The following is a 19321-nucleotide window of genomic DNA, read 5'->3' as shown; positions in this document are numbered from 1 at the left end:
TGCCTTCCCCGGCAGCGAGTTTCAGGCACCTCCCCCACCCTCTGTGTAAAAAACCTGACTCGTACATCCCCTTTAAACTTTGCACTTTAAACCAATGCCCCCTAGTAATTGACTCTTCCACACTGGGAAAAAGCTTCTGACTATCCACTCTGTCCATGCCCCTCAATCTTATAGACTTCTTTCAGACCGCCCCGCAAACTCCATCGTTCCAGTGAGAACAAACCATTAGCCTCACTAATCATACACGTTCATCTCACTGGACAAATATTTATAGGATCAAGAGAAACCAGAGTGTAGCAGCAACTCTTGATTCAACCAATCAAATGCTTTTTCTAAATCTATGAAACAGACGCATATTTCCAGTCCAACCTCTAATTTACTCATTAATCTTTTCATTCTCTCATCCTCCATTCACCTTGGGATCCAAACTAATCATCTCTGATGTAGTCCTGCACCTTCCCACCCGCTCTCTATTACAATTCTCAACCACCTCCAATACATGGACAACCCAGACTAATTTACTTAGACGTTCAAAGACTTGGGGAGCCCCCATGGTGGCGTGGAAACAGCAACCAGTACCTTATTCCGGAATTCCCATTTTCAGCTGTGCAATTTAAGGGTACAGATTGGGTGGTGAGCCTGCAACTTGCAATTCTAACCTGGCCCCTCATACCATCCATGCTAAGTTACCTAGCCTGACCTATCTCCATGCCAAGCTATTGCACTTCATGCCCTTTCAGCCACTAAACAGTCAGTATAGAACCCTATAGTGAAAAAAGGATGTGTCAAAAACTTTAAAATATTGTCATTCATTCATAAAAAGTGCTTTTACTATAGCCCAATAAAAGTGTCAATTATTCAGATGCTTTAAAGTATTGAGAATAGAAATTGTAAGCACTTTAAACATCATCTTCCATAAATAAACATCATGAAATTGACAGAGAAGATCTTTCAGCCAGAGTTGTCAATCAAGCAATATTTTCTCTGGAGCTCAGGCACTCCAATGGACTTCTGGACTCTGAGCCACAGAGTGCACAATAAGGCTTGACTGAGAGGGAGAATTCTAGGTTTAAAGGTGGGCAACTGAAGGCACTGCCATTAAAGGCAGAGGTGATGCAAATCATGGCAGCACAAAGAGTATAGATCATGATGGGTTGAAGGGCAGGAAGAGGCTACAGGAGATAGAAAGGGGCAAGATCCACATGACAACAACTTAACAAGATTTCTTAAATGATTCCAAGACTAGTGATCTCCCACTGCTCTATCAAGAGGGCGGCATGGTGGCACAGTGGTTAGCACTGCTGCCTCACAGCGCCAGGGATCCGGGTTCAATTCCCGACTTGGGTCACTGTCTGTCTGGAGTTTGCATGTTCTCCCCATGTCTAAGTGGGTATCCTCCAGGTGCTCCAGTTTCTTCCCACAGTCCAAAAGACATGCTGGTTAAGTGCACTGGCCATGCTAAATTCCCCCTCAGTGTACCTGAGCAGGCACCAGAATGTGGCAACGAGGGTATTTTCACACCAACTTCATTGACGTGTTAATCTAAGCTTACTTGCAACATTAATAAAATAAAAACTTTTTTTGAAAAAAGAAGTCCATTCAACTTATTTCCAACTTTTTGTTTGAAGGGTTTCCTGGCACCAGTCATTACTAGTTTGAAACCATGTAATTGTACTGAGATAACTCTCTGAATCTTGATTTTCCATACCATTTACCAGCTCGTACACTTAACAAGCTCACTTTTCAGTCATCACTTTGTTGGAGAATAATCTGTTTAAACATTCCAATTTTCTATATCATACTGTCAGTGAGAGTAGGGGTTGGGAGAAGGATTAAAAGAACAGGAATTGTTGGTCACTAATGTGATCAAAATGAAGTCTCACAACACCAGGTTAAAGTCTGACAGCTTTATTTGGAATCACAAGCTTTCGGAGTGCTGCTCCTTCATCATCAGGTGAGTCACCCAACTCTAACCCTAAGGAACAGCAGTCCGAAAGCTCATGATTCCAAATAAACCTGTTGGACTTTATCCTGTTGTTGCGAGACCTCTTACTGTGCCCGCCCCAGTCCAACACCAGCATCTCCACATCATAAAATTAACAAGACAATCACTGATCTTTAAGGGGGGAATTCAAGGGGTTAATTTTAAACTCATCCACATGTCGAAAGCAGATCGGATTGGTTGGAATGTTCCTTTTACACCTAGCTCAATATTACTCAGAAGGTTTCATTAGGTTAGAACATAACTATGTTATATGGTGTGGCTAATTCTAGTGGAATGCATAATCAGGTGAAGTGTCAAACTGGTGTTGTAACTGATCCTGCCAGTTTCCTGATGGGTGAAATAGGTCGAACTTAACCTCCAGTCGGAACCTGCTGATATCATCATCTACTTTTCCAAAACAGTTGGTCATAAACAGATTACATAGTGGCCAAAGGAGTTCCCTTGATATTGGCTTCTTTTCTTTTATAGCTTTTTTTCATTCATTCATTCATGGGACATGGGTGTCACTGGCTGGCCAGCATTTATTGCCCAATCCTAGTTCCCTTGAGAAGCTGGTGGAGTAACTGAATGGCTTACTAGGCCATTCCAGAGGGCGGCTGAGAGTCAACCACATTGTTGTGGTTCTGGAGTCACACGTAGGCCAGACTAGTAAGGATGGCAGATTTCATTCCCTAAAAGGCATTAGTGAACCAGATGGGCTTTTCTGACAATTGATAATGATTTCATGGTCAATAGATTCTTAATTCCAGATTTCTTTTATTGAATTCGCATTCCACCATCTGCCGTGATGGGATTCGAACCCAAGTCCCTGGAATATTAGCTGAGTTTCTGGATTAATAGTCTAGCAATAACACCACTGTGCCATCACTTGCTGAGGCTTATTTGATTTGATTTATTATTGTCACTTGTATTAGTATACAGTGAAAAGTATTGTTTCTTGCTGTATAGCAGCAAGAAACAATCAATAGGCAGCATCTACCCTGCTCTGCCCAAAACCACAAGGAACTACAAAAGGTCATGAATGTAGCCCAATCCATCACGCAAACCAGCCTCCCATCACTGACTGTCGACACTGCCCGCTGCCTCGGCAAAGCAGTGAGCACAATTAAGGACCCCACACGTCCTGAACATTCTCTCTTCCACCTCCTTCTGTCAGGAGACACAGAAGTCCGAGGCCACGTACCAACCAACTCAAGAACACCTTCTTCCCTACTGCCACCAGACTTTTGAATGGACTTACCTTGCATTAAGTTGATCTTTCTCTACACTCTAGCTATGACTGTAACACTATATTCTGCACTCTCTCATTTCCTTCTCTGTGAACTGTATGCTTTGTCTGTATAGTATGCAAGAAACAATACTTTTCACTGCATGTTAATACAGGTGACAATAATAAATCAAATCAAATCTAATCCATCTGGAAGGACAAGGGCAGAAGATGCAAGGGAATATCACCATCATCACTAGGTTTCTCTTCAAGTTGTACACTACCAGCCCATCAACTCATCACATAGTGGTTTAAGACAAAAAACCACCACCATTTCATATGGTAAATAATATGAGGTAATAAATGCCAGCCTGGTCCCCAGAATCTTTCTTTTAAATTTCTATACATAGCTGACGGGGGAAAAACTCCAGTGTTGAAAATTTCCACGAGCCTTGTTAACTTTTTAAAGACATCGGTTCACATTACTGCTCTCTGCATAGAGACCACAAGCTAAAGATCATGACAGAAACATCATACAGTGCCAACCTGCGATCATAACTATTTCAAATCACTGGCATGAGAGTGCCCTTCCCCCGTGCTTACCCTGAGAAGTCAGCAGATCGTTCCACACCATCAAAGACGTAGACTCGGATAATCTGACAGATGGTCAGATATGCCATTGCTACCAGGAAACTGCATCTGAAACGACATTAAGTAGTGGGTCAGATGATGTACACTGTTGGTGGAGGCCATGTGCTGTGATGAACAGAGTCATGCCGTTCTAGATACTGCCTCACCCATTCCCACACGCTCACCTCTGCTGAAGGAATGATTCTTACTGAAGTGTTGTTCCACTGGGGCTGACCATCCTCCATTACTGTTCCCCAAATTGGCCACTCTTCATGCTTGAGGCTCAGTAGTGTTTGTTAGGCTCCTTGACTGTGGAGAGCATTGCAATTCTATCCATCCCCTAACTTGGTTCGGGATTGGGGGGGGGGGGAAAAGAGAGCCCAAATATGGGTAAAAGGGGAGCCTCACTCAAGGCTCTCATTGAGGGATGGGCCCCCCCCCCCCCCACCTGTGGCCAGGCAGGAAGCAGCCCATAACTAGCCAATAACTGGAGTGAGGGCAGGCAGGTCATCCCAGGTCTCACCTGCCCCACACTGAATAGCAGACAATTTGGGGCCAGGTAGGTTGGTGGAACAGACCCACTCTGCCACTGACCTTGCCCTTTGCATGGGTGGCAGAGCTCCCTGGCAAACCAGCCACCACCCCCCCCACCCGATCACTGGCCTCCATCCAGCCCCGACTGATCTTAAATCGAGAGTGGCAACGGGAACCCCCCCCACCCCACCAATCACCTGTAGGCACCGCCCCAATAGGTCTCACCCCTATTTTGCAGTCCGTCACCCCCTCCTGATCTACATACCTGCCAGCAGGGGAGTGTAAAAGTCTGCCCCAATCGTCACACTCGTGTAGGACTGTTCTGTCAGAAGCATTATCTTTCTGACGGAAAGTTAAACCAAGGCTTTGCCTCATTTCCTCACAGATTAAAGATTGCATGGCACTGTTCTTGACAAGTTTCACAGAACGTCTCAATTCCAACTCTCCACAAATTAACCCTTTCTATAGCTCTGCAGCCATGATATCATTCCAGGAGCTTTCTTAGGTAAATATTTAATGTTACCTGCTGTAACAAATTTATGCTTACTGTAAATCTACAGTCATATTTGCTAAACATGAGCTGCACTGCACAAGGAAACTGCATTACATTTGGGTTTTTATCTAGCATTCCTTTCAACCAAAACCAGGAGTGTCCATTCCTGGAGTGGGACAGTCGGTGCACACACCAAAATTAACAATTAACCTCTTTCTTATTTTACAGAATGCCTACAATGTATTACTGACACATTTTGTGGAGTTGTATTTTTATCTTCACCATGAGACTCTCAGGGCTCGATTCTCCCAAAAAAATTCTTAAGTGCTGAATGGGCAGGAAAAATGTTGTAAAGCATGATTATATTTTCAGTGGGAGTTCACACTCAAATCTCTCACACTCTATGCACTGCAGAGGACACAACTGTGAATATTATTAAAAGCTCGGGGGATGGGGTCTAGTCACACCAAAGTCTGCATGCACAGTGGCCCCGAACTGTCAGATTGCACTTTGCTGGCCAGCTTGATTGCTTAACGGCACGTGGACTGCAGCGTCTTAAGGTAGCTCACTACCACCTTCTCAAGAGCAACTAGGGATGGGCAATAAATTTTGGCCGACCAACAACAACCATGTCCCACGAAAAAACTGAACTCCTCTCAGTCCCCAGGAAACATGCCCTCGATCCCATTAGGCCCAACTTCCCATGCCTCCATTCTATAGGTTCCGGCCCAATTCTCCGGCCTACAAAGGATCCTTAAGTGAGGCCACATTACCACAGGATGTTTGGTTGAACGGGAGTGCGGGGGGCTGGGTGGGATACTCCAAGAATTGAAAGGTAATCTCCAGGATACTGCTGCAAGCAAATAGCCAGGAGAAAAGAGCAAAGAGCAGAGTGGGGGGCAGTGGCCAAAATCAGCAACCCACCCACTATATTTCAATGAATAATTAAGGGTCAATTTTCAAGCCAGTTGGCCCCGGTGATAATATGTTGCCCGGGCCACAAAACATTTGGCGTGAGCAGCTGGGCAAGAGCAGGAGCAGAAATTTATAAACTTAAATATTTCGAGAATGGGAAGGGAAGGGAAGGGTTGCTTTTCAGGGATTGCCCTTGGTTGATCAGGGGGCAGTTCCCTCCCTTCCCCCGTTCCTTTTGGCCTGTCCAGCTGGAACTCTTCCCTGAGCCTTTCATAAGGCAGGTCAAGGACTGGGCCTGCTGAACGGTTGTCCTATGCAGGGACTAGTGTGTGTGCACACCCCTTCCTTCCTACTCACTCTCTTCCTTAACCACTCCACCTTCCCCCCCACCCCACTACCTACCCAAGCCCTCTAGGCCCAAGATCCCAGACTTACCTGTTCCCGCACATCATGGGCCTTGATTTTCCTCTTTCCCTGTCAATCTGGCAGCTGCCACGGATGCTGTCATGGCAACACCGGGACTGAGGAAACTGCCAATCAATTGGGAATTCCATCCACCATTGGCGCCGCAGTGTAGGTCACAATGGAGTCAACATGCTCCCCATAACATGGCATCCAGGGCATTGTGCTAATATTATTCTGCCCTCAGAAACTACTTTTGTATAACATCTTTGTTTTTAGCAGTTAAGTGCCTTTCACCAGTAGATTATTGTTTTCAAGTACCTTTTTGTACAAAGCATGGTATGTGTGGACATATGCAAATAGTTTTGGTTGCTTAAGAATAATTTGACTGCTGATATGCATTAGATCAGAGATAAGTGTTTCAAATCATGTCAATTGTGGCTAAAGGTGGCCAATATGTTTGATTCATCCACGTGCTCTATCATCCATATACAAAACTTGCACCAAGTTAAGTTCACCCATCATCACTGCACTTGCTGAGCGACAATGAGTCTCAGCACACAATGTTAAAATTCTTATCCTCATTTTCAAGCTCAACGTGGCCTCTCCCTCCTGTAATAATTCATGGAGGTGAAAGTCCCGTCACCCAGTTACTTTATTTACACCGTACATCGGTATACAGCCAGCTCTCCAGTTGCTACCTGCTGAATGCAGGCTGGCAGTCTGACATACCTGCTTTAAATAGGGAGCACGAGGCTCCCCAATTTAACCGTCAATTACAACTCATCAGGTGGCTCATACGCTAGCAAGCCAATCTCATTAGCCCGGCTGAAATCATCACACTCCCTACCTCCGTAACCTCCATCCTCCAAGGTCACTGTGCTCCTCCAATTATAGTCTCTTCCATATACCCAAATTAGATTGAGCCAACCTTGTGGATGTGCACTTCCGTTGCCAGAGCCCTAAGCTTTGGAATTACTTGCCTAAACCTCTCCAACACTCTGTGCTTTAAGACTCAATAAAAATTACTGCTTTGACCAAACGTTTGGTCACCTACCCTAATATCTCCTTATGGTTCAGTGTCAAATTCTGTTTGACGGCTTGTGTATGAAGCACCTTGAGACATGTTAGTACATTAAAGGCATGATGTAAATACAATTTATTATTCTCACACTAATCTCTCTGACCAAATTCAGGACAATTCAACCTAATTCGTGAATCAAATCCAAAGTCACTGAAAATCATAACTTAAAAAAAGGTATAAATTTCCAAAATCCATACCTAAAAGGCCATTCCCTAGTGTGGAACTATTACTGACTTTCATTGCCTGGATATATCTCCATGGACTCATAGAATAATAGAATCCCTACAGTGCAGAAGGAGGCCATTCAGCCCATCGAGTTTGCACCGACCACAATCCCACCCAGGCCCTATCCCATATTTACCCTGCTACTCCCTGAACACTAGGGTCAATTTAGCCTTGCCAATCAACTTAACCTGCACATCTTTGGAGGAAACCCATTCAGACATGGGGAGAATGTGCAAGCTCCACACTGACAGTGACCCCCCCCCCCCCAGGGCCAGAATAGAACCAGGGTCCCTGGCGCTGTAAGGCAGCAGTGCTAACCACTGTGCCACCCTTGCTTGCACTTACTTTACGTGCATATCACTTCATTCATTCCTCCCTCCTCCCCCCGTCTAAGGGTCCATTTTGAAGCATCTCTACAAGAGAAACTAAACTGATCACTTCAATTAAGTCAGTGTCCTTCAATTCTGCCCAATCCAAAAGTAGTACAATCAGGTAGAGGATGTGGTTAAGAAGGCATATGGTGTACTGGCCTTCATCAATCGAGGGATTGAGTTTAGGAGTCAGGAGATAATGTTGCAGCTGTACAAGACCCTAGTCAGACTTTTCTTGGAATACTGTGCTCAGTTCTGGTCACCTCATTACAGGAAGGATGTGGAAGCTATTGAAAGGGTGCAGAGGAGATTTACAAGGATGTTGCCTGGATTGGGTGGCATGTCTTATGAGGATAGGTTGAGGGAGCTCGGTCTTTTCTCCTTAGAGAGACAAAGGATGAGAGATGACCTGATAGAAGTGTATAAGATGATGTTGAGAGGTATAGATCGGGTGGATTCTCAGAGGTATTTTCCAAGGGCTGGAATGCTTGCTACAAGAGGACACAGGTTTAAGGTGCTGGGGAGTAGTACAGAGGAGATACCAGGAGTAAGTTTTTCACTCAGAGGGTGGTGGGTGAGTGGAATCGGCTGCCGTCAGTGGTGGTGGAGGCAAATTCGATAGGGTCTTTTAAGAGACTGCTGGATGAGTATATGGAACTTAATAGAATTGAGGGTTATAGGTAAGCCTAGTAGGTATTGATATCATCGGCGCAACTTGTGGGCCGAAGGGCCTGTTTGTGCTGTAGTTTTTCTATGTTCTAAGTACTTTTGAAGTAAAAAGGAAGCACTTGTTGACTCACAGATCTTGAATCATGAGAAAGTGATAAACTACTTTTAATGCGAATACTTCCACCAGTGACACAGTGAGATCAGCACTTGCACAGTTTGTGATTCCCAGCACAGCATAAGTTTCAATCGACACCAGTACTTCATGCACTATCATGGCCAGTTTGCACATATGCCAAAGAATTGCCAGGGTTCATAACAAGATGGGGAAATGTGGTTCACAGACACCTTGCTCCCGTCATCCAAGCTGCATCGTAAAAGTGTCATTGGTGGTTTCTGCATAATCACAGAGTCCCAATATTCAATTTATACAGTACTCGTTTTGTACAAATGTTTCTTAATAGGGAAAGGTGACTTATGGCCTCGAGGTATAACCTCTGAGATCTGAGCAGTCTGTGAAGTGAATAAAAGGTGCTCTTGTGATCGGAGGCGCATCTTCATGGGTTCTAAGGGTCACAGGGAGAGACCTGATCTTAGAGGGAGGAAGGGATGGAGCAGAAGAGTCAGGGCTGCAGATCTAAACAGCATGGCCAGGGTGCAGGCTGAAATAACGGTATGGTCATGGAGGGGCTTATAGAAGGAACAGAATGGCAAGGAAAGCACTGGAAAAAAGAAGTCTAATAAGGATTCTTCTTCACAAATGAAGAGGTCTTGGCCATTCAAAAAGCAAATCTGATGCTTTATTTATATTTAATTCTCACTATTAGTATCTAGCCAATGGAAACATGCCTGTGGTTTCTCAAAAATGTCTGCTGGTGTAATCGCTCACTGATTCCACTTCCTAAATGAAGCAGCAGTGCATATTCCCCAACAATTTTCCATTCAGTATTCTGGAACTTGCACAGACAACAGGCAGTATCCTAGCTGGCCGTGTGACAAGGTTAGAAATGTAGGGTACTTTAAGAGTAAACCAAGTCTTGCTTCAGTGTGCATTGAGAGTGGGTGATATTCTTTGAAGCTTGAATTTAAGAGTTGGGTTTTTTCCCCAGTTGGGTGTGCGCTTCTGGACAAGGAAAGGTTCCAGAAGACGATGAGACACAAGAGCAGACGTAGACCCTTCAGCCCATCATGTCTGCTTCACCATTCAATGAGATTGTGACTGATCTGATTAATAATCCTCAGCTCCACTTTCCTGCCTTATCCCCATAACCCTCGATTCCCTTACTGGTTAAACATCTGTCTTTCTCAGTCTTGAACTTGCTTAACAGCCCAGCCACCGTAGCCCTCTGCGGTAAAGAATTCCACAGTTTCACTACCCTCTCGGAGAAGAAATTCCTCATCGGATCATCAGATCATTTAACTCTTACAATGCAGAAGGAAGCCTTTCAGCCCATTGAGTCTGGACTGACTCAATGACAGAGTATCTTACCCAGGCCCTCTCCCCTGCCTCATCCCCATAACCCTTTTTTAACATTTACCATGGCTAATCTCTGTAGTTTACACATCTTGAGACACTAAGGGGCAATTTGTCATGGCCAATCCACTAAATTCACACATCTTTGGACTGTGGGGCCAACCTGGAGGGAACCCACATAGACACAGGGAAAATGTGCAAACTCCACACAGTCACCCAAGGCAGGAATTGAACCCAGATCACTGGCACTGTGAGGCTAACCACTGTGCCACAATGCCACCCACATCTCTGTCCTAAATGTGTGATCCCTTACTCAGACTGGGGAACAAGCATTTATACTGAACCATAATATCACAATAAAACAATTGAGCCATCAGAATATCTTCTGCTGCCTAATTTAGTAAATGGATATTCACCTGTTTAACACCACATTCCATAAAGATGGGTTTCTCAGAATGTTTGCTCTGCCATCTAGCATTAATCTCTCAAACTAAATCCATTCTGGGAAGAGAAGGGACAGTATCTGTCAAGACTACCAGTGAAACATAGGACGTAACCACTTGGTTAAAGACAACGTGAACAGGCCCACAGGTTTCCAAGATTGACCCATGACCTCTGTGGACATAGCCTACCTCATCTGCAGTGGTGTCAAGAAAGAAAAGGACTTGCATTTAAAATGGTGCTTTTCTATGACCTCAGGACATCCCAAGGCCCTGTACAGCCAGCCAATGAAGTACTTTTTGAAGTGTAGTCACTGTGGTAAAGTATGGAAATATAATCAACAAACTTGTGTAGAACAAGCTCCCAGAACTTAGCAACATGACAATAATTGGATAATTTATTTTAGTGATGTTGGTTGAAGGATCAAAATAGACCAGGAGAATTCTGTTCTTTTTTGAAATATCGCTATGGGACTTTTTACATAGAAACATCAGAATTAGGAGCAGAAGTAGGCAGTTCAGCCCTTTGATGCTGCCTCACCATTCAATCAAATCATGGCTGATCTCTCCCTGGTCTCAAATCCACCTCCCTATCTGTCCCCATATCCCTTTAACCCACTTTTTTAAAAATCAGAAATATATCTATCTATCTCCTTCTTGAAACCATTTAGTGATTCTCCACCGCGCTATGGGGCAGTGAATTCCACAAATTCAACACCTTCTGCAAGAAGTAGAACATAAGAAATAGGAGTAGGCCATCTAGCCCCTCGAGCCTGTCCCGCCATTCAATAAGATCATGGCTGATCTGATAGTGGTTCAGTTCCACTTACCCGCCTGCTCCCCAATACCCTTAATTCCCTTACTGATCAGAAATCTAACTACCTGGGACTTAAACGGGGTAGCCTCCACTGCTTCAATGGGCAGAGAATTCCAAAGATTCACTACCCTCTAAGAGAAGTTCCTCCTCAACTCTGTTCTAAATTGACTCCCCCTTTTTGAGGCTGTGCCCTCTAGTTCTTGTTTCCTTTCTAAGTGGAAATAATCTCTGCTTCTACCCTGCCTAGCCCCTTCATTATCTTACGTGTCTCTATAAGATCCCCCCTCAGCCTTCTAAACTCCAATGAGTACAGGCCCAATCTACTCAATCTCTCCTCACAAGCTAACCCCCTCATATCCAGTATCAACCTGGTGAACCTTCTCTGTACTCCCAAGGCCAATACATCCTTTTGCAAATAAGGGGACCACAATTGTACACAGTACTCCAGCTGTGGCCTCACCAGTACCTTGTACAATTGCAACAATACCTCCCTGCTTTTATAGTCCATCCCCCTCACAATAAAGGCCAACATTCCATTTGCCTTCTTGATCACCTGCTGCACCTGCAAACTGACCTTTTGCGATTCATGAACAAGGACCCCCAGGTCCCTCTGCACAGTAGCATGCTGCAATTTTTCACCATTTAAATAGTCCATTTTACTATTATTCCTTCCAAAGTGGAGAACGTCACACTTGCCAACATTATACTCCAACTGCCAGATCTTCACCCACTCACTTAGCCTAGCCAAATCTCTCTGCAGACTTTCCGCGTCCTCCACGCAATTCGCTTTCCCACTCATCTTTGTGTCATCAGCAAACTTTGTTACTCTCGGTCCCCTCCTCCAGATCGTCTATGTCTATGGTAAACAGTTGAGGCCCCAGCATCAGTCCCTGCGGCACGCCACTAGTCACCAACTGCCAACTGGAAAAGCCCCCATTTATTCCAAATCTCTACTTCCTGTTAGTTAGCCAATCCTCAATCCACGCTAACACTTTACCCCCAACTCCGTGTACCTTAATCTTTTGCAGCAACTTTTGTGAGGCACTTTATCGAACGCCTTCTGGAAATCTCAAAACATCACATCCATCGGTTCCCCTCTAACAACCGCACTCGTTACATCTTCATAAAAATCCAGAAGATTTGTCAAACACGACTTTCCCTTCATGAATCCATGCTGCAACTGCTTGATTGAACCACTCTTTTCCAGGCGTCCTGCTATTTTTTCTTTAATGACAGATTCCGGCATTTTCCCAACTACGGACGTTAAGCTAACCGGCCTGTAGTTACCCGCCTTTTGTCTACCTCCTATCTTAAACAGTGGCGTTGCATTAGCTGTTTCCCAATCAGCTGGCACCTGCCCAGAGTCCAGCAAATTTTGATAAATTAATTAATAAATTACAACTGTAATTCATCACAGTTTTAAATTTACCACCTCTCAACCTACACCTGTGACCTCTTGTTCTAGATTACCCCACCAGGAGAAACATTTGGTCTACATTTACTTTTATCAATCCCTTTTATATTTTATACCTCGATCAGATCCCTTCTCAATCTTAAGAACATAAGAAATAGGAGCAGGAGTAGGCCATCTTCTAAGCTCTTGCGAGTATAAGCCCAAACTGTTTAATCTCTCCTCATTCGTCAATCCTTTCATCCCCGGAATCAATCTGGTGAACCACCTCTGAACTGCCACCAATGTCACCACGTCCTTCCTCAAATAAAGGAGACCAAAACCAGACACAATACTCTAGATGTGGGTCTCACCAACACCCGATACACACAGTGGCAGATTAACCATTAGGCTGAGTAGGCTTAAGCATAGGGGCCCAGAAGGGAGGGGGCCTCAAGAGCAAAAAAAAACATTGGTTTAACCCTTTTAAAAGGTGAATAAATTTTCATGACCATACTTCGTGGGTGAATTATACATGTAGTACATTATACATAGTACAACAAAGAAGTTATCTAACGTCACTCAACATCACTTTATTCTATTCAATGAAGGGTGCAGCAGGGAGCAGGGGGCAAGGTCAGGAGACCTTACTAAAGCTCAGCCTAGGGGTCCGGGTGATAGTTAATTCGCCACTGCCTATACAATTGCAACAACACCTCTCTACTCTTATACTCCAGTCCTCTTGTAATCAAGGCCAACATTCCATTTGCCATTTTTATTACATGTTGTACCTGCACTCTGACTTTCTGCGATTCATAAACAAAGACACTTTTACCTGGGAGAGTAGAGAGGGCCTTGTTTAAAGTAAAATGCTAGAGAAACTCAACAGATCTGACAGCATCTGCGGAGCGAGAAACAGTTTTGAATCTGTACAAATTCTTCTCGGTTGAAAGTGTCATCTGAAAGACAGCACTTTCGACAGCTTAGTACTCCCTCAGTACTACACTGCAAGTGTCAGCTTGGATTTTGTGTTCCAGTCTTTTGGGCGAGGGGGAGTCACAACTTCCTCTTTCAGGGCCATTGAGCTGGGAGGGGTGTTACTGACTCAATACTTGTGGTTAAGGAAGAGAGATGGAGAGAGTAGATCATCAAGAAAGATTTCTGATCATTATACAGTGATACTTCCTGGAACTGTTCGTGTTTGAATAGGACTGGGCTTAATTCTGATGACAATCCCTCCCTGCATCGTCCCACAGTTGAATGGCCTGCTGACCCTCCAGGCTAATGTTCAGATATGAACAACAGCTGATTAAGCTGATCTAGTGGCAACAATAGATCTAAACCTCAGCGAACGGCAAGACCTTCAAGAGACAGACGCATCAGTGATGAAACAAAGTCAGAAACTGTAGTTACAGCATAAATTGAATTCAACAGCAAAACCCAAAATAATCTATTACTAGCATTTCTTTAGTTACTCACTTGTGAATGTTCTTGACATGTACAGTCACCATAATGCAATACAGTAGGATTACCTCCCCCAAAAAGTGAATAGCATATCTGAAACGGAAAAATCACAATCAATAGAGGACAGTGAATCTCACTGAGTAATGCATTCAAACAAGGTAAATTACATCCAACACAAAAAGGCCATTCAGCCCAAGGAGTCTCTACTAGTATTTATGCCCCACGAGCCAACAAAATACTGGAATTTGCATTCACTCAGCACCTTATTAGGACATCTTTGCACACTTCACAGCCAACCAATTACTTTTGAAGCACAATCATTGTTTGGGCATGGTGGTGGCACAGTGGTTAGCACTGCAGCCTCATGGCAGCAGGGAGCCAGGTTCAATTCCCAGCTTGGGTCACTGTCTGTGTGGAGTTTGCATGTTCTCTCCATGTCTGTGTGGGTTTCCTCCCAGTCTGAAAGACGTGCTGGTTAGGTGCATTGGCCATGCTAAATTCTCCCAAACAGGCAACAGAATATGGTGACTAGGGGATTTTCATGGTAACTTCATTGGAGTGTTAACGTAAGCCTACTTGTAACACTAATAAATAAACTTATTTAGGTGAAGTTGACAGCCGATTGCATGTAAGTAGCCTATAGGGTGAAAGACCCATTAATCTGTTGTTGATAATGTTAAGTACATACATAGAATTTACAGCACAGAAACAGATCACTCTGCTGGTATTTATGCTCGATGCAAGTCTCTTAACTCCCCCTCTCCTCCACTTTTCATCTAATTCTAATCAATATCATGATAAAAGCAAAATACTGCGGATGCTGGAATCCGAAACAAAAACAGAAAAATGCTGGAAAATTGCAGCCAGTCTGACTGATTGCATCTGTGTAGAGAATAGAGCCAACATTTCAAATCTAGTTGACCCTTCGTCACAGCCCTGACAAAGGATCATCTAGACTCGAAACATTGGCTCTATTCTCTTTGTATCAACATCGCTTTCTATACCTTTCGTTTGCATGTATCGAACGAGGTTATCCTTGAAAACATCTATGTATTCACCTTAATACTTCCTGTGTAACAGGTTCCACATTTTCACCATTCATTGGGGGGGGGGGGGGGGGAAAAGACATTTCTCCCAAATTTGTTCGTGGGCAGGCTCGAAGGGCTAGATGGCCTACTCCTGCTCCTATTTCTTATGTTCTTATGTTCTTATATTTATGACCCTACCTAGTTTTGATCTCACCCACACAGGAACATCTCTCTGTCAATTGAATTGAATTCTTTCAAGACCTCTATTAGAGCACCCATCAACATTATTTTTGTTTCTGGGTAAAAGGGTTCCTGCCTTTTCAATTTTTCCCAATAGTTATAACTTTCTTATCACCTCTGTAAAACTCTTCTATGCTTGGTCATCACAAATTATCCTTCACCGTAAAATGGAGACCTGGATATTTCTTGATGCTATGGAGATAGCGTCAGAGCTAAAGGGTCATCTAATCTTGAAACAGCTCTATTCTCTCCCCACAGATGCTGCCAGACCTGCTGAGATTTTCCAGCAGTTTCTGTTTCAGATTCCAGCATTTGCAGTATTTTGCTTTGACCACAACTTTACATTGTCCCTCTACTTTTACAGTTGGCAGGTGTGCCAATTGGCCACGTAGCCTTTATATTTAAGTTGCAATCTCGATCCAGGGTGGGAGGAAAGGTCGGAAGTCAAATTTAAAAAAAAAATCAACAAATGTGCCCGGGTAGAGGTCTGTGTATCACTGTGCAGCCGAGACAGTTGTGGCGCAGTTCTTCCATCCATATTTATTTTTCAGGGGTTGGTACCTCCCTGAAACAGCTCCACTGCAGCTGTCCCTCTGAGGGAGCACATTGGATATGCCAGCCTGCACCCCTCCCCTTCTCTCAGAGCCCACCTCCCTGGCATCACTCAACTTTTCACAGCCCATATTTCACACTGTTGGTTATTAATTTGCCAGCCATGGTGAAACTGTGCTCAGGGGTTGACCATGGCCAGGAATATGTTTCACTCCAGCTTCAAGGTCCATTGAGTGCGTGAGCCAAATGGGCGGAAAATTCAGGCTCCGGTCCAATTTTGTTTGATTTAAAGTTTATTTGTTGGTGTCACAAGTAGACTTACATTAATACTGCAATGAATTTACTGTAAATCCCCAAGTTGCCACACTTTGGCACCTGTTTGGGTACACCGAGGGATAATTTAGCCCGGCCAATGCACCTAACCTGCACTCAACCACTTTTGGACTGTGGGAAGAAACCCAGGCAGTCATGGGGAGAATGTGCAAACCCCGCACAAGCAGTGACGCGAGCTGAGAATCAAACTCAGGTCCCAAATGCTGTGAGGTAGCAGTGTTATCCACTGTGTCACCACGCCACCTATAGTGTTTGAGAACAGTAGGCACTATTGCAGGAATTTTCCAACCTTGCCAGCATCTGGGATTCTCCAGTTCCGTTGCTGTGAAGGGAGATTTGGCTGGACGGCAAATTCTCCATTCTCGTTGGTAGTGGTGGTGGGGTGTACGAGATCGAAGAATTCCGGCCTATGTAACTGTAAGTTGTTGCTGTATATCCTGTTGGGAGTTGTCCCCCAGCCTAAGATATTGTTTGGGTTCTTCCTCACTGCCTGGATTTATACATTTCTTTTTGAAGCTCCTCTTGATGCTGTTAATGACCAAATTTCATGTCAAGGTGCTGATGTGTTTTCAATCAGTGGAATAATTTTACTGGAGCCAAGCAACCAATAAAGGGGAATCCACATTAAAACTGGACAGGAAAAACACTCTGAAGAGGGCAGATTTTCCATGGTCTGGTTTACATTAGCAATGAAATCATTCAGATTGTCTTTAATAAAAATCCCAGCACTGGGTTCATGCTGGGTCAACTCGTACAACTTTCCAATAGCGAGCAAGAAGGAATTTGCATTTATATAGCACCTTTGATATTTGCAGGATGTCCCAAAGTGTTTTACAGCCACTGAAGGTTTTTTTTAATGTGGCCCTTGTTCTAATGTAGGACTTGCAGGGGCCAATTTACAAAGCTCTCACAAGCAACAATGCGAAAATAGCAAGGTAATCTGTTTTTGTAGGTGATGTCGATTGAGGTTAAAATAGTGTCATGGAGGAAGCTGCCCACTGAAATAGTGCATGGGATGTTTGACATCCATATGACAGGTGGGATCTTGATTTAATAGTTCATCTGAAAGGCAGCACCTCCAATCGTGCAGCACTCCCTCAGTATTGCACTGGGAGCCTACCGTTTGTGTACAAGTCTCTGGAGTGGGATATGCTGTCAGTCTGGGCTGAGAGTTCTGCCCACTGGGCTGTCATTGACACCTAATAAGCCAAGAGACATCATGTCACATGCCGAATGGCATTGTGAACCTGACCCATCTACCAACTAGTGCAGGTTGACGGTAACCCGCTCCTCACACAATTCCCTAAACACATGTTGTATGGTAACAGTGTTAGTCAGCTGGCAAACGTAGACTAATAATTCAGTGACAAGTGGCAGGATCTTCTGGTCCTGCCACTATCAATGGGATTTCCTGTTGTGTGCACCCTTCGCTGCCAGGGAACCTGTGGCTTGGGTTTACCGTCGTTGATTCTGGGAGATCCCACCAGCGAGATCGGCCAAACAATTCCGACCAAGGGGTTAAATCCCCCGGAGCAATGGGGAATTTAAAACTCAGTTAATTAAATAAATCTGAAATTAAGCAATGAAATTAGCATATTGTTGTAAAACATCAAGCTTGCTACTACCCTTTAGAACTATAGAATCCCTACAGTACAGAAAGAGGCCATTCAGCCCATTGAGCCTACACCGACATCAATCCCACCCAGGCCCTATCCCCTTAACACCATGTAGCTACCCTGACACTAAACAGCAATTTACCATGGCCAATCAACCTAACCCGCACATCTTTGGACTGTGGGAGGAAACTGGAGCACCCGAGGGAAATTCACACAGACGCGGGGAGAATGTGCAAACTCCACCCAGACAGTGACCCGAGGCCAGAATTGAATCCGGGTCTCTGGTGCTGTGAAGCAACAGTGCTAACTGCTGTGCCGCCCCTTAGGGAAGGAAATCTGCTGTCCTTGCCTAGTCTGGTCTATGTGTGACTCCATACCTACAGCCAATGTGGTTGACTATTAACTGCCCTCTGACCTCGCTTAGCAAGTCATTCAATTGACCAGAAAGTATCCCACCACCACTTTCTCCAGGAACATTAGGGATGGGCAATAAAACTTGTCAGTTATACCCACGCCCCATGAGTGAATAAAAATAACTGTTCTTTTCACAGCTATCATATTCTTCTCCCTCAGTTAGTAAAGGGAGATGGTGCCTATTGAAGGTGATTTGGTTATTTGGTTGCTGGCTGGAAGTCAAACACACAAATGTCACACACCATGGCATCTTAGCAAAACAGAATAGCCTTTCATTTCATCCAAGGAACAAATGTTTTGCTCAGCATATTACATTATCACTAAGTACAGCCAGCCAGATGGAAGACTGTACCAATTGCATTCCAACAGGAAGAAACATCTGGATGCATTTTGAACATCTTGTTAGAAGTGATGAAATTACAGTGGGAAGGGTGGTCTTTTCATTAGTATTTCAAACTCACTTTGTGGGATCAGTCTGAAAATTATGCACCCTATCATTCTACCCCAAGCTACCAACTAATGAGGAGGCAAATAGAAAAAGTAAGGGTCAGTCATTAATCACTTGGGGCTGGTGGGGTAAGGGTGAGAAATGGGCAATGTAGCATTGCTGACTTTGATTTCATGTACCCTTACAGATTTTGGCAGGTGACCACAATCTTCCAATGGCTTTTACTTATTGTTACAGACAAGGTTAGAAGTAAACCACAGTCCTTGTACCCTTTCCCTCACTGCCTTTGATCTGTGTGGCTTTTGGATAGGAAGATGTGTATTTCATAGGCTCTGGAGAGTTAAATAACAGCAGCAAGCTTTCAAGGGTTTAAAAGAAAGAAGATTACTTATTTATGCCTTCACCCAAAAAGGTCTAAACATTATGGTCAGTCACTGAGTACAAACACACACACAGAATAAAATAGCTGGAGAGAATAGTTTACATTTATTAGTTGTAAACAAAAGACTAGCTCATGGTTCACATATTGGCTTATGGCAGAAGAACTATTGCAGCTCAGTGAAGCAAAGAGTT

General features: G+C 44.1%; 1 protein-coding gene across 1 annotated transcript in view; it reads right to left on the bottom strand.

The window, feature by feature from the left end:
- The window catches only part of LOC145357851 (membrane-bound glycerophospholipid O-acyltransferase 2-like), a 64401-nt gene that overhangs the window by 22365 nt on the left and 22715 nt on the right, over positions 1–19321 (bottom strand). Inside the window, exons 3-4 of the mRNA XM_080211390.1 lie at positions 14133–14210; positions 3816–3911 (exon numbers count right to left, since the gene is read on the bottom strand). Of these exons, the coding sequence (XP_080067516.1) occupies positions 3816–3911; positions 14133–14210 (174 nt within the window). The remainder of the gene's footprint in view (positions 1–3815; positions 3912–14132; positions 14211–19321) is intronic.

Source organism: Carcharhinus amblyrhynchos, chromosome 24, assembly GCF_965287045.1.
Source record: "Carcharhinus amblyrhynchos chromosome 24, sCarAmb.v2.hapA, whole genome shotgun sequence".
Taxonomy (NCBI): Eukaryota; Metazoa; Chordata; class Chondrichthyes; order Carcharhiniformes; family Carcharhinidae; genus Carcharhinus; species Carcharhinus amblyrhynchos.
This window is presented reverse-complemented; position numbering and strand designations above follow the sequence as displayed.